This window comes from Penicillium riverlandense (assembly GCF_028828495.1).
Source record: "Penicillium riverlandense strain IBT 135883 chromosome Unknown utg000001l_segment0_segment0, whole genome shotgun sequence".
NCBI lineage: Eukaryota > Fungi > Ascomycota > Eurotiomycetes > Eurotiales > Aspergillaceae > Penicillium > Penicillium riverlandense.
In genome coordinates, this window is record NW_026643194.1 from 2,664,224 (window position 1) to 2,679,303 (window position 15,080).

Genomic DNA, 15,080 nt, shown 5'->3' on the forward strand with positions numbered 1-15,080 from the left:
GTCTGGTAGCCGGAGCACTGCGTGAGGCTCACTTGGCAAGGCCCTTGACCCAGGTCTCCAGCCAGTTGTCGACCGTGCGGCGAACCGAGTTGGCGGCATTCATGGTGGACTTGTGAGCCTGCACGCTAGCCTGGACCTGCATGTCGAACTCGCCCAGCTTCTCCTGTAGCTCCTGGGCAAAGACCTTGTGAATAGCCATGGCGCTGGCTGCCTCGAGAGCGTCCTCGGGGACATTGGGAAGACCACGAGGCTTGGGAGCGACGATGGGCTTGCAGGGACGACCACGCTTGCGCTTCAGGGCGAGGGTGAGGCCCGCGGCGATATCTTCAGGCTCCTCGGACAGAGTGGAACGGCCACGCTTGCGGCTCTGGGCGGGATCCCAGGGGATGTCCTCTGGCTCCTCGGACAAAGTGGACGCCTCAGAGAAGTTGTCCTCCCGGCGTTCATACTCACCGGCCTCGATGGCCCTCAGAACAGCATCAATCTCGACATCTAAGCTGTTACGACGCTCGTTGTTGATAGCGGCCGCGGCCATGTGGTCGGCTGGACTAGAAGCAACGACAATGCCAGCAGCAGCGGTGCGACGCCCCGCGTTGAGTGCGGGCGCCGACTTGAAAGCAGAAGGAACAGCGGGGGCAGCGACCTCAGCGCCCAGGTAGTGCGTGCAACGTTTCTTCTTGGCCTTGCACTCATCACAGGCCTTCTGGCGAGAGACCTTCTTCTCATCGTTGGAAGCGGACTTGTCACCAGCCATTTTGTTTTCTGCAACGCGTCCCGTCAGCACCAGCATTTCGTTCCCAACGCGCCATAAAACTGGAGGATAATGTACTTTTGAGATGAAAGGTTTGGTACGAGATTTGAAGCGGGTTGTGAATGTGGATGCGTGGCGGACAGAGAGAGATGGTTGTGCGGGAGGGTGTACGGACGCAAGAACCGACAGCGAGGAAAGAACAAGATATCAGGGCAGCTCCCCAACAAGAAAATCCAGCAGGCGCTCCTCTCGCACAGGCAGCCGTCTGCCAGTCCCATTCACGGGCTTTGACAATGAATATCAAGCGATCGAATGATATGGAGATCTAGATTCACTAATACGATCAGAACAGAAGCTTTCGTCGATCTTGATTATATGCTGTGAGCACAAGATGATATTCAGAGGGCTAACTCCGGCAAACGTTGCACTGCGCAGAATGAAAGAAACGAGTATACCTTTTCGCTACTCAAAGACAGGAGCAATTGGTTTGAGAAGACCTGCATGGGGGTCTTTTTCAAAGACATCCATTTTGATATTGAGAAACGTAGCCACTTTTGGTTGATAGAATGACACAGGAACCTGGCACAGGCTTTATTATGGTAGTTATTCCTATCCACAAACATGTATTATGGCCACAGTTCAGCCTCAACCCATTTATTTCCTGATGAATCCTCACCATTGCCCTCCAAAGTCCATTTCCACCGCCGAACGTCTTCTTGGTTCGTGAGATCCAAGCGCTCAACTTCTTCAGGCTGAATGACCACAACTCTGAAATTCGCACGGGCGACGGGGTCATGCAAATCAGTCACTTTCTGCCCTATCTTCAAGCGTGGATCACTGGGTTCTTGTGATCTGGGCTGACCAGGTGGTGGATTTCTGAAAGAGCCTGATTTCTAGGTCAGCATGGACAGCCAAGCAGCAAGACAAAGAAGCCATGGTGTTGTGTCTCTGTATGCGACAAACAGGAAACCAACAGCAAGGAAAGACATACCTCTCATAAATGGAGAGTGATTGGCAAAGTACTTGGTAACAGCCTTCTCCCAAGACCATTTCTCCATACCCGATGCATTAGCACCGCCATCATCCTTGACCCTCAACCCTCTTTGAACTGCCGACCGGGCCAACTTCTCCTGTGTATCTGTCTCGCCAAAGGGATTCCCAATTGCATACGCTTTCCCCTTAACCCGCCACTGGGTGTTGAGGTCCTTCAGCCAGAAGACAGCCTCGACCTGCCGGCCAGACAATTCCAACTGCGCCAGCTTTTCCATCCGCACATCGGTGGTGAGCGTGAACATGTCACTGTCGTACAGAGGTGGATTGCCGCCGTCTTCTACCTGCTGCTCCATATCCTTTCCGCCGCTGGGGTGTAGTGTGAGCTCGGGGAAGAAGCCGCGGAAGCCACAGGTGCGCACTCGCGGAACGGGGCGGTTCTGGTCATCGAACCCGATGGTGGCGATTGTGAATTCGTGGTCGGGTGTTTGGCTGAGGTGGGAGTCTATGATCCCCCGCCAGGATGCGCGGGATGGGGTGGTCATTGTGGATGTTGAGTATAAGTATGCCGCTGCAGTCGGAGTGTTGATGCGGGGACCAAAGCAACGGGTGTGGCTGATAGAAGAGGTATAGAAGTGTTTGAGGCAGATTCGATGAAAGCTGGTGCTGCTACAACGTCTCGATAAAACAAGAAACATGTGTATTCTATGCAGAATCGTCCGTTAATCTTGCCGAGAGACCGGATGCTTGCTGGGTGACGTTGATGGACGCAAGATATGGCCCGTGCGCCTATCCATTATCTGATTTGCGATTGTGATTGTTCATGACACAATTTGCAGCATCTTTGGCTGTTGCAACTGGAGCCATATGAATAGACAGAGCTCAATTGCAGTCAATTGGCTCAGGGCGTTCATTATCCAGTGATCAATACTGCTGAATCTTGACAATAGCTTGTCAAGTATCCCAAAAAGGGGCTCCATACCAGACGGATGTCAAGCGGCTCACCATGCGGCTATCTGTGAATATTCGAAGCTTAAGATGGGCCCCTGAATTTGGATCCAGATGTCCCTCTCCCAGCGTAGGAATAAACCAACTGGCTTTGCGCAGAATTCCTTTATCCCGGCTATTCTCATCGGCAACAAATACCACTCCAGGCCAGCGCTATGAGATTCCACCAAGCCGACTCCAATCCAAAAGCCATCCACAGGGCTTTGAAACCATCCAAGCACAGGTTGAACCATATTTTGCCTCGAATTGGAAATTCGCCAGCGAAAAGGAGAAGAAGGGTTTCCTCGCACTCGGATTCTCCCGCGCTTTCAGCCAATTCTTCCCACTCACCCTTAACGATAGGGTAGAGACAACTTGCAAGATGCACTACCTTGCTCTCTTGATTGATGGTGAGTGCCAGTGTTGACATACCGCGTCATGACTATCTCTGATCTATTCCTCAGACCAGCTGGAGAAGATGGACGCGTCGGAGATGCTATCCTATCGAGACAGGGTCATGGGTATCGCAAATGGTGCAATCCAGCCCGATAGAGAGATCTGTCTTGAATGGATGCTTAGTGACACCATCCGGCAAATGCACTCCATGGACGACCTTCTGGTCCACGATCTCATTCAAGGATTCTGCACGCTCCTTCGCGCCCAGACGGCTACAGAACGTCGATCAATCAGACATCTTGGTCCGTATCTTGGGGCCAGGGAAGTGGATGTGGGCAGACCGTATGTACTTAAATCATCGTGCTCTTACGTGTACCATGAAATTAACAGCTAATATGCAGGTTTTATACCGCATTAATGAGATTCGGAGCCAATCTCCATCTCACCCCGACAGAACTCAGCAGAGCCGCGGATCTTGAAACATCTGCGTTTCGGTTCATGGGTGTCCTCAATGATATCTATAGCTGGAACCGGGAATGGAGGGTTTATCAGGAAAATCCCATCGATGGAGCTCGACCTTTCTCTGCCATCTATATCCTGTCGCAAGAAACAGGGTTGCCCTACGCGGCCTGCAAAAGACTAATGTATAGCTACTGCCGAGAATTGGAGATTGTTCTTAAGCAATCGGGGGATGATATCAGATCTGCAAGTGCAGAACTGACCCCGGATATGGAGAAGTATATCAAAGGATTGGAATATCTTATGAGTGGTGTTGAAACTTGGAGCCAATGGACACCACGATATAAGGAAATGTGACATATTGAGACCCTACGGCTTACAGCGACTATACCAATGAGACAGACAATCGTTAATATTCTTGATACAAACAAAACCCGAAAACGGGCATGCAACGCGCTTAGTTACTATCGGCGTCCTCAGCCCCTTCAGGCTTCTTTGACTTCTTTGTCTCAAGGCCAGTCATGCCGTAAATGGTAATGAAAGCCATTCCTGAGAACGCAGCGACACAAGAGAATACCAAAGCAACGATACCTCTGTCCGTAAAGCCGGCAGGCAGCCAGTCAACCTGCTTATTCTGGCCCTGCAGATCAAGCAGGTCCTCCGTGTTCCCTGCTGCATTGCCTTCATATTGCATACCGCCTGCTCGACAAACTGCATACTGGTCTTCGGGAATGGACATACGTTCCTGGATTTGTTGGGGAGCTTCGATCAGCGTCATCCCCAGGCCTTGCGATAGGTGCCAGTCGATGTGGCAGTGGAAGAACCATACGCCGGGGTTATCAGCGACGAAGCGGATGACGAAGTGGCCCTGTGGCGGAAGAACGAGGGTGTCTCGTCGGGCTGGGTACTTGGGGAAGGCCGTGTGGTTGGAAGGGTCATATGGGACTGGGTCGCCATCTAGGTAGCTGTAGAAGTTTGGGCCGTACGCCGGAGCACGCTCGATGACCTGGAAGTTGTGGCCGTGCAGATGGAATGGATGGGCACCAGAGTCCCCGTTGTTCAGAATGATGTCCACGACTTGATTGTGGCCGAGAATATAGGGATGGGTGAATTCGCCGTAGATCTCGGAGTTGGTGGAGAGGTCGCCGGACGAAAGGACGGAGTAAAGTGTTGGAACTTTGGGCTTTGTGTAGGAAATATTGTTGAGGAAGGCGTATCCAGCACCGTCGCCCAGGTCTTGCATCATGACGGTAACATCAATGGTGAGATCAGGATCAGGCAGTAGGGGCTCATGGTCCCAAGGCACGAGGTTGATATCGTCAAATGGATTGAGGTCACTGGCAACGTCTACCTTCATCACAGCCTGAGGATGGGCAGCCGACGGGTCATATTCCAACCAGTTCGTGTGGTTGAGTTGTAAAGTGGGTGGAATGGTATCCAACAAATCAGAGTCGGCGACGGTCACGATAGGGAAATTTTTGTCCGCGGTGCTTTTGGTGGTGACGAGAATCGCGTATCGTTGAGCGACGGCGATATAAAGAATATCGGCCTCTTGGGGCTCCACATATACCCCGTCGATCTCGACAATGCGGAAACTGTGGTCTTCGATGTAGAAATACTGACCGACGAACGCTCCAATATTGAGCAACCGGATCAGATAGGTTTTGTCAGGTTGCACGGAAATGCTCGTGTTCAATGTGTCATTGAAGAGGAATGCGTTGGGAATAGGCTCTGCGCCTGTCGGGTTGGCCAGGTTGATAAACGAGGGGCCGATATCCTCGATCAATTCATGATACCAGTCACTCATCGTAACTGTGAAGGCCTCGTCGTACATATCGTTGAAGTATGCCTCGTTGTCGTGCACGATCAAGGCCTGCCGATAGCCGTCCGGGTAGCAATAATTCGTATGGCAATGGTACCAGTATGTTCCATTCTGATTGACAGTGAAATTGTAGGTGTACGAAGAGCCTGGCGGAATCGGGCATTGGGTGACCATCGATGGCCCGTCCATGTGGTTCGTACCATTCTGGAACATGCCGTGCCAATGAATGGAGGCACTTTTGTCTCCTAGACCGTTGTACATGTTGACAACCAGCCGGTCGCCTTTATTCACCTCCACCACGGGCAACGGCCATTGCCCGTTGATGCCGACCACCTTGCGGTCATAGAGGCCGTCCGGGTTGGCAGTGACCCAGGTCACATTCCAATCAAAATGGACCGTTTTCGCCTGGCAGGATTGCAGGCAGAAGAGGACTGCCGAGAGACAGAGGAGCAGGCCTCGCACCGAACTGGCCATCTTGCGAGGAGTTCGTCTATGGCCGTGAGGGAGGGAGGGGAGACGGACAAGACTCTTGCAGATGGAGAACCGACCATAAAAGCCAATAGCTACCGCATGACTAACAACTGGGGGAAAAAGCGTGAAAAACGTGTCCGAATATCGGGTTCACGGTGTGCGGGTGATAAGATTCTATTATCGATCTTGCGGTAAAAAATACACGATGAGTGGGGCAGGGCTAGAGGAATTGCAAAAACAAAAGTGGAGTGGGAGGGCAGCCCGTGCTCCTAGTGAGGGAAATAATGCCACCTTTGGGTCGTGGAGTGGTTCGATATTTTCCACGATCGACGCAGGAAATGTCCCATTTTCTTGCCAAGGGTCAAGGGTCCAACATTTCCGTGGTGGTCCGACACAGAATAATAATAATAATGGCGATCAACATGGATCCTCCCCCTAGATTACCAGGAATGTTTAGCCGAGTCCATATCTGATCCGGGTAATCAGATGCCGACCGGGTCGCTCATTGGCGAGGACGGGGTTACTTCGACCCATGGCTAGCGGAAGAAAAGGGAACGGTGTTAATCCTCGCTAAGCCTGTGCGGAATTGTGCGCCAAGCATTGTAGCACGTTTCGTACAGTTTGCAAAAATGAAGTCGCGCACACTCCGTCAGAGTGCTAAATGCGGAATTCGGCTATTACCGCTGGTGCACCCATGTTCGAAGTGTTGGGCATCGGAGATCGAATTTCAGAATATTGTACAGTGGATTTGATGGAGATCCTGAAGATATTATTTATTTCTTAATTTACCATCGAAGAGGGAAGCTATAGCCTTCGACGCCCGACAGTTTGAATTTATTAGACAGAACACTGTAAATAAAAACCCACACAAGCTCTCAAGGCTCAGCCTGTCTGACAATAGTAGAGGTTTTCTCCATCATGGCAAAATGGCCCGCCGCACCACTTGCTTCGGCCGGACTCGGCTCTTCCACGGACTCGCGGAAGATGAAAGCTTTGACTCTTGCCTTGTACCCCCCGATTCGCTTGAAAACTGGGTCCACCACAGGCAGAGGGCCTCGTCTTTCGCGATACAGCATTGCTCCATAGCCCACCATGACCGCAATCCAGTACAAGTTGTAAGCGAGCACCGAACCATAGGTGGCCGAGTTGGTCCATCCCAGCAGCGCGTTGAAGATACCCCAACCTCCGCCGCCGCCCAATTGGGGGTTACAGCAGTTAACGTGCCAGACGCTTTGTTCGATGTTATAAGACCCCGGACCAGATCCGGTTTCGGAAGTATCGCCTCCAACGAGCTTGTTCCAAGCGTTGTTTTCGAAGAACCAAACGCCTCGCGAAAACAGACCTCCGGCGACGAGATAGAGGAAGCAGGTGGAGATGATTAGGAATATTTGGAGCGATGTCTCTTTTCCTCCCCTGTATAATTGATAGGTCAGCTCTGCTTCTCGGATGTTTGGCCTCTTGTATCCTACCTGTAGATGATGTAGCCGACTAAAATTCCTGCCACGAGACCACACACCACGGCCAGAGGAAAAGAGGTGGCCGGCAGCCCTAGTCCGACACCACCGACGTAGACAACGCACTCGAGGCCCTCGCGAAGCACCGTCACAAACGGCAAGATAAACATGGCATATTTCTCCAGCCACCTCTTGAAGCGGCCCTTTTCCGACTTTTTCGCATTGTTCTGTTGATCCAGGGCCTTGGCGAGCTTGATACGCCACTTATCCTGGAGCTTTGAGACGCGAAGCAGAGCGGCGCCCATCAGCGAGATGATCAGCGACGATATGATGGCCAGAACACCTTCCCAGATGTCTTCCGTGCTAGAGAAGGTGTCGGTGCCCAGGCCATAGAAAGCACCGATCATGCCGGCGCCGACACAGAGACAGATGAAGAGACCTAAGCCACATCCTAGCCACACCTATGCAGGACAGGTCAGTTTTTGCAAGTTCTTTGCCGTAAAAGCTCAACTCACCTGTTTGACCAGTCGTTTATACATGGTCCGATCTCCATCAGGGCCTCCTAGGGCCTGTTTGAGGAATGCCAGTAGGACTGACACGACCACCGTGGTTTCGATGCATTCTCGGAAGCAGATGAAAAACACTGAATAGGCGCCAATCGTCAGAAATAATTCGCGGGATCCCTAGGAGAAGGAGGGGGCGGATGCTAACCCGTCACGGCGAAGACAGGGTTGTTACCCATTCTGTCTGTCTGTAGCGTGGTCCTCAAGACAGCACTCGACTACTGCACCGATCACAAAAGGAAAGAAGAAGTTCGAGCGGGCTGGCTGATTGATAAGGTGGGCTGCCGACCGCGACTCTGAGCATTTTGAAAATTACAGCGGTACCGTCCCTGTCCCGTAGCTCCACACCCTTTCTCGAACAAAGTTTAGTGCGGGACCCAAGGTGAGTTCCGACACCGGTGCATTCATGGGCGACAAGTGGAGATGTCGGGCAAATAAGGAAAATAGGGGTTTTAGCGGTCAACTAACTACGTACCGCTGTTGGTGTTGGGACTGCGTACAAGGAGGGGAGGATAGCTGGCATGGGCAGATCTGATGTTGCGAGCCAGGAAAATTCTGTCCCGCGTCTAGCGCAGCAGCAGCAAACAACGAGTTCTAGGGGAAGGGACCTAGGCTATGTAGAGACTCATTATGTGGGCCCTAATTTACCACGGATAGAAAGCACTAGTACAGTCTCCTGGCCGATTGCGGTTATACAAACGAGTGGCAAACGTCAATATTTTATTATCTGATTGATAATCGAGCGAGGAAGGATCAGTGACGAAACTAAGAAACCTAAAATGGTATCTGATCTGATCATCGCCGTGGCCAGTATTGTGGGATATGGACAAGAACATGTTCCACTGGTACAAATGATGGAAACAGTCAAATAATATGGTATATACAGTAGAAGCGGATTATTCTCCAGCTTCCTCCTCGACTGCGGGTTTTAACCTCTTCTCCGCCTGGTAGACCTTAGCCACGTAAACAACACTGAGAGCCATACCCAATCCACCAAGGCCGATGCCCAGGTACATTGCACCTCGGTATCCCTTGAGGACGTCGCTGGGGGTATTCCCTCCATTATTGACATGCACCTCGACGGTACCCGCAAAGCCCAAGCTCAGCGAGATACTGTAGTTGACAACGGTGGTCACCAGCGAGGCAGCAATGCCCTGATGCTTCTTCTCCACCGCGTTCGATAACATTAAGGTAGCAGCAGGGAAGGACATATCCATACCCCACGGAATGACCAGAAGGCACACAAAAGTCAGCGCCCAGTAAGTCTGCTGAACCGGCGCGATAGCTGCAAGGACACTTCCCAGCGTGAATGCCGTCATGGACAGAACCATAATCCACCCCGGTCGCATGCGACCCATCAAGTAGCCAGTAACGCAGCATGCAAGAATCCCCATTGGTCCTGCGGGAATGAACTCGGCTGAAGCCAGCAAATGCGTTGCCTGGCGAAATTGCTCGATGAATCTCCAAAAGTAATAGATCCAGATTCCAAATGAGCCCCAACCACAGGCAACGCAGCCGAGCACGAAAGAGACATCTGAGCTGAGTGCGTGGAAAGGGATAAGCGGGTACTCTGCAAAGCGGAATTCGACCAGGAAGAAGGCGTCTATCAGGAGGATCCCAATAATGAGTAGCACATAAACGTAGGGAGTATTCCATCCCACAACCGGGGCCTGATTCCAAGCAATGTTTACAAGGATGAGGCCGCCAATTCCACAGACTGCACCGAGGGCATCCAGCGCCTTGACTAGACCAAGAAATGTTGTGTCATAGGAAGGTTCGTTATGAACGGACGGAATCACGAGAGAGCCCAAGATAGCACACACCACAGAGACAATGGCCTCTGTCCAGTAGGTCCACGGCCACCATGCCAGCTGAGAGAAAATCCCTGCAAAGACCGCACCCAACACGACACAGTTCGGTGCCACAGCGCCGAAGATGGCAAATATCATGTTCTTCTTTTTGCTGGGTGGGTACGTCGCCCCAAGCAAGGCAATCCCGTTGGGTAACAACATAGCACCGCCGACGCCTTGGAGAACACGAGCAAAGATGAACAGGGTATAGTTTGAGTAGTAGCTAAAGCCAGCTACCAGAGACCAGAAACCTAGCCAGATAAATCCGACGAGGAACATTCGACGGTAGCCAAACAGGTCACCGCAGCGGCCTGACACCAAGATGAATGTGCCAACGGTTAAGGAATACCCAGCCAGACACCAACTCAGAATACCGGGATTTGTAACATCAAAGCTTTCCCCGACAATATCCAGAGGCGAGAGACTTATTCCAACATTGGTCTGCGTCATGAACTGGCCCATGCAAACAACAGCGATGAAAACGACCTCGTCAAGAGGTGAGAAGCTTTCTGCCATCCATTGTGTCGAGGGAACTGGCTTGAGCTCAAGGCCGTTAGGCTCCATGGTGATTAAGAGCTCAGTGCTCGACGCGAAGGGCGTGTATTGTGAAAATGATCATTACGCGACTTGAATGATGCAGGTCCGACTTTTCCTTGAGGCACCGGCTTCACATGAACTAAGCTTCCCTGTTCTGTAGCGGAACGTGTAATTTGTGGGCCTTGGATGGAGCACGTTAGACGTCCTACTTGCACTGAAATCCTTTGTGGACCTTTGGATAGTCTGCCGCCCGCCGTTTTGCGGGCCGAATTGGTTGAGGCCGATCCACATTTTCAACGTGTCCCAGGGGGAAAAAAAGAGACCGGCACATGTTATCGGCTTTTGCACATGAAAGAACGTTATTGTTCGAGGTTAGATGGCATAATCTTGGAGATCTTATCAGATCCGTAAAAATTTTGGGTTTGAATCAATCAACGGTCATAGGGCGTAACCAGCTCTATTGCTTAAGACGTACCGAGTACATGATTCGCATGCAATAATATGAAAAATAATAACTGAATATTAAGGTTAAGCCAATTTGCGCTGCATAACTCAAGGCTCCCTGCCCAGAATGGTCATCATGACCTCGCGCAACTTGAGTGCGCATTGAGTCTCATCGCCCAGCACCTCGTTACACCTCCAAGCCACAACCCGGTCTGGCCGAACAAGAACACATCCAGTCTCATCAACACTGCGAACCCGCGCCCAGTCAAAATAAACATCCTCGTAATCCTGACGGAATCCAATAGAATACGAATTCATTTTCACTCCCAGATTTTCTCCAACTTGCGCAGCTGCCGTCTTCCACGCTTCACCTCCAATACCAGTCAACGCGGCGAAGGCACCATGTCCAGCCAAATCTACAGTGGAGATGCGGTTCACTGGAATGGCGTTGTTTAGCCATACATGAGGCAAACGACAACCCGGATAGGTATCGCGGTTCAGAGTCAAGTCTTGATCTTGCGCGACGACTTGAGGGCTGTAGTACGAATACTTTTCGTCGGCTGCGTATATACCCGAACTTTGGTAGAATTGGCCCATTTCTTGTCCAAGAGCGTGGTACTCGTGCTCGGTCTCCTCGATAGCAGCTTGGAGTGCGCTGCGCTGCGAACGGCCTTTGGCGGTAGGCAAGGTCAATTCGTGCAGCGCTTGCGTCCTCTGCTCAGGGGTTGGTAAAGAAACACCGAGGGCTTGCCAGACAGGACCATGGTGACGGAAGGACTGGTTTGCGCGCGCAACGACACCATGGCCTACGGGTTGGCGTTCGGCAGAGTATGTCTCTAAGAGAGAGGGAGATGCTTGCCCTGGAATTAATGTTAGATATGCCAACCACAATAACGAGCGGGAGCAACATATACCTTTCAATACATAGGCAACCTTCCAGGCCAGGTTATAGGCGTCTTGTATACAAGTGTTGGAACCGAGGCCATTTGAAGGTGGGTGGCGATGGACTGCATCTCCTAGGCAGAATCTGTTCAAGAGTTAACGTTAGTACCATTCTCCACTTTGGAAGAACTGAGATCATACACTCTGCCTTTGGAGAAGGTCCTTGCGACAACTTCGTTAAGACGCCATTTGGAAACACCCAAAAGCTTTGTGTCGATCGTATCATCGCCGATGAATTCCTTCATCCGGGCAATCCATTCCTCGGGAGACGGATTGCAGTCCATTTCCTTCCCACGCTCGGGCAGAACGATAAACAGCCACTCGTTCCAGGGCTTCACCATTCTCGCAATACACGCCCATCCGAACACCGGATGCTCTTTATCTGGTTGCAGGAGCCAATGGAGATTCCCCGTGCGGTACTTCATGTAGCGCGATAGATCTGCCTCCATGTGCACGTTAAATGCCGTGCCCTGGTCTGGCTGAATGTCCAGTTCGAGGTCTAGTTGCCTAAAGACCTCACTGCGGGCTCCGTCAGCCCCGAATAGGTATTTTGAGCGGACTTTGTATTGAACCCCGGAAATATTGTCTCGAAGAGTAGACGTAGTGCCTGTCGCATCCTGATCGAACTCGACAAAGGTGGTATCGAATCGGCAAGTGAAACCGTTCAGTGTGGCATATCTGACCAAAACGGGCTCGAGGAGGGTCTGGGGGAGGTCAACAGGGTCGCAGGGACTCGCAATCTCGTATTCGCCCTAGTGATATCAGTGAGGTTCTGGAAAGCATTTGACCCCTTCCACTACTGACCTTCCGCTTAGGGTCGTGTCCCCAGGAGTGAATGCGCGCATACTCTTCGCCGGCCATGCTGTATGCCCATCGCGTGTGCATCATGTTCGATCCATCCGTAGCGAGGCGTTTGCATTCCGGTTCCAAGCCAATGTCTCGGAGACATTCTGATATTGGTTTAGCAAATGTCCTTGCAAGTTTACCAGGCGACTCACCCATTGCGGCCATGTTCGTAATATGTGCCCTTGGAGTATCAGCGCTTCCAGGAGCCGCGCTGACCATGATCCCTTGGATGCCTAGATGCACAGTTAGCAATGAGAAACTAACAGAGATAAACTGTTGCCTTGCCATAGTAAGACAGGAAACTTGCAAGGCCTGCGCCAGCTGGGCCGGTGCCGATTATAAGAACATCGGTGTAGGTGATAGGCATCTGCCCGCCGCTGCCGTTGCTCAGATGGACTATGGTCATCTTCTGAAGATAGGCCTTGCCAGGGGTCTCTCAGAAAGAGAATTAGCTATTGCCTAGAAGCAACAGGGGCGGGGTGATGGATGACTTCAAGTATTTACGTCGAGAAGGTGGTAAAAATGATATAAATTCCATCATTTTCGACCGTAAAAATCTAGTACAGCTGATCGAAATCCACTCTTGTCAATATTTTCGTCACGCATTGTAAAAATCACAGGTCTTTCTGTAGGATATGTCTACAGGAGTCAAGACATGAGCTAATACGTAGCCAGGGTCCACAGTGTCTGATTAAGATCTTCAATCTATCTTATCTGATCATGCCAGGTGCCGCAGTCGGTAAGTTAAATCACGCAAGCTTTGAGCAATTAGCAGATCGTCTAATCTTTATGTAATGTCCGCAATGACGATGCTGGACGATCGGTACTTAAAGGGTTGTCCGATATCGGGTTTGACTTTGCAACCTACCGAACACATGCATTATGTGCAAAAAAGGAGAGGAGGAATGCGGGCCAGCTCAAATTCAAGGATCCTTTTCAAATAATATATCCCTGGTAGCTTGGTAATGAATTTCAGTCAGGCAGTGCTGATAGTTCCAAGGTTAGGGTATGATGCTTACCTCCTGCCAAGCAATATCGAGCCCTATATTTCGTGGTACAAACAAGACACACAAAAGCTGTAAAAGTTTATGTTCAACTGTACTGGTAAGAGGAAGGACGCAAAGACCCTACACATACATTGAAAATAAGAAAACCCCTTGAAATCGCACCATCCAGAAAAAGAACCCGGCATCAAATCATCAATCATCCATCCGTAAGGCGAAAGGGTCAGGTCATAATTCATCCATCCATCCCAGAGAACAAAAGAGAACAAAGATCACTTTGACAAAGGAAAAAGAAGGCAAAAAAGAAGGCCAGCCACATTCACCAGATATTTCAAGATCCTAAAAACGCCAGACTGATTCAGCCATGCCATGCCAACTTACTCCTCGTCCGAATCATCAGAGCTCAATCGAAGACGCTGACGAGCAAGCTGCTAGCGATTTCGCGGCTCCAGAATACGCTCAGTCCCAAAGTTCCAACGAGGCTACATCGTATCCAGAACTCCAAGGGGCGTACGCTCAGCAGCAGGCCGCCTCTGCCTGTCGGCCGTGATCAGCGGAAGAAGCTGCAGCATCTCGGGCTGCATCACCGACTGCTGGGCGTCATCAGAGCTGGAATCATCTTCAGTGGTGCGCAGACGACGACGGCGACGAAAAGCAGGGCGGGCGGTGTTAAGGAGTATGTTCCGGTCGTCGTTGACGAAAAGAGCCATGTCGTGGTTTGGAGGTAGACCAAAAGTATCGTGACGACCAAGGCCCGCCTGGGTCCAGTCAACGAGGGTCTGGCGTTCGGTATCGTGTTCGGTCTGCTCCTGCTCTGCCTCGTCTTCCTCAGAGGTCGTGGGCGTCATATTCTCCTTGTCTTCATCTGGGACGTCGATGTAGTTGTCGTCAGCAGCAGCTTCGGCAGCTTCCTGGTCCTCGGGCGTATCTTCCCAGATGACAAAGTCCTGACTGGAGGGACGGTGGGTTTCCCAGACCCGGGTGCCGCGGCTGGCAAGTGGGCTGGAGGGGAGATCGGTGCGAGGCTTGTCCTCAGTGGGGTGCGTGATGTTGGTCTTGGGGGTAGGAGGAGCGGCGCTGGTCTCTTCCAGCTTGTCCAGCTCCTCCATTTCCATTTCCAGATCTTCTATCACGCGGTCGCTTTCCGCGTCGCTGAGGCCGCCGTTGCTGTTGGGCACAGCAGGGTCTGTACCCGCAGGAACTGTCAGTGGTCTATCTTATATATGCCAGTGCCCAACAGTCGAAGAAGAAAGGAAGCACGTACCCTGCAGATCTTCAGCCATGATGGGAGGTCGAGACAGAGAAGAAATAGAAGGCAGAAAATCAAATTCAGCTCGAGTCTGAGAGTGTAAGGTCATACGATGGTGTGCAGGCTTAAAGGTGATTCGGACTCTCGCAACCTGGAGAAAAAGAAAAGAAGAAGGATGGGGTGAGTATGAAGAAAGGCAAACGATGAAGAGAGAGGTCTTTCTTACCTGGTCGCGCACCTCCAGACGTATATCAAAGTCTCCGCTTTCCATGTCGAGGATCATTAGACGAGAAGTGCGGGTGGAAGACTAGATGG

At 51.4% G+C, this 15,080-nt stretch overlaps 8 protein-coding genes across 8 annotated transcripts; 1 reads left to right on the forward strand and 7 right to left on the reverse strand.

The window, feature by feature from the left end:
* Positions 1-28: 28 nt before the first annotated feature.
* N7474_001086 (uncharacterized protein) lies at positions 29-754 on the reverse strand (the record flags this gene model as incomplete). Its single annotated transcript, XM_057192501.1, has 1 exon — positions 29-754. One exon carries the CDS (start codon positions 752-754, stop codon positions 29-31), a length of 726 nt encoding a protein of 241 aa, XP_057057454.1.
* An 890-nt stretch (positions 755-1,644) lies between these two features.
* Positions 1,645-2,286, reverse strand: N7474_001087 (uncharacterized protein; the record flags this gene model as incomplete). Its single annotated transcript, XM_057192502.1, has 1 exon — positions 1,645-2,286. One exon carries the CDS (start codon positions 2,284-2,286, stop codon positions 1,645-1,647), a length of 642 nt encoding a protein of 213 aa, XP_057057455.1.
* A 563-nt stretch (positions 2,287-2,849) lies between these two features.
* Positions 2,850-3,940, forward strand: N7474_001088 (uncharacterized protein; the record flags this gene model as incomplete). Its single annotated transcript, XM_057192503.1, has 3 exons — positions 2,850-3,138; positions 3,193-3,466; positions 3,526-3,940. Coding segments are annotated over 3 exons (978 nt in total), but the record flags the coding sequence as incomplete, so codon positions are not given.
* A 100-nt stretch (positions 3,941-4,040) lies between these two features.
* fetC (putative ferrooxidoreductase Fet3) lies at positions 4,041-5,879 on the reverse strand (the record flags this gene model as incomplete). Its single annotated transcript, XM_057192504.1, has 1 exon — positions 4,041-5,879. One exon carries the CDS (start codon positions 5,877-5,879, stop codon positions 4,041-4,043), a length of 1,839 nt encoding a protein of 612 aa, XP_057057457.1.
* Positions 5,880-6,751: 872 nt separating this feature from the next.
* N7474_001090 (FTR1 family protein) lies at positions 6,752-8,072 on the reverse strand (the record flags this gene model as incomplete). The annotated part of the gene is made up of 4 exons (XM_057192505.1): positions 6,752-7,289; positions 7,346-7,791; positions 7,846-7,973; positions 8,042-8,072. The coding sequence occupies 4 exons, from the start codon at positions 8,070-8,072 to the stop codon at positions 6,752-6,754; spliced, it is 1,143 nt and encodes a 380-aa protein (XP_057057458.1).
* A 717-nt stretch (positions 8,073-8,789) lies between these two features.
* N7474_001091 (MFS transporter) lies at positions 8,790-10,307 on the reverse strand (the record flags this gene model as incomplete). Its single annotated transcript, XM_057192506.1, has 1 exon — positions 8,790-10,307. One exon carries the CDS (start codon positions 10,305-10,307, stop codon positions 8,790-8,792), a length of 1,518 nt encoding a protein of 505 aa, XP_057057459.1.
* Positions 10,308-10,832: 525 nt separating this feature from the next.
* N7474_001092 (uncharacterized protein) lies at positions 10,833-12,918 on the reverse strand (the record flags this gene model as incomplete). Its single annotated transcript, XM_057192507.1, has 6 exons — positions 10,833-11,584; positions 11,639-11,751; positions 11,808-12,418; positions 12,471-12,616; positions 12,665-12,745; positions 12,777-12,918. The coding sequence occupies 6 exons, from the start codon at positions 12,916-12,918 to the stop codon at positions 10,833-10,835; spliced, it is 1,845 nt and encodes a 614-aa protein (XP_057057460.1).
* Positions 12,919-13,998: 1,080 nt separating this feature from the next.
* N7474_001093 (uncharacterized protein) lies at positions 13,999-14,799 on the reverse strand (the record flags this gene model as incomplete). The annotated part of the gene is made up of 2 exons (XM_057192508.1): positions 13,999-14,702; positions 14,781-14,799. 2 exons carry the CDS (start codon positions 14,797-14,799, stop codon positions 13,999-14,001), a joined length of 723 nt encoding a protein of 240 aa, XP_057057461.1.
* Positions 14,800-15,080: the final 281 nt, after the last annotated feature.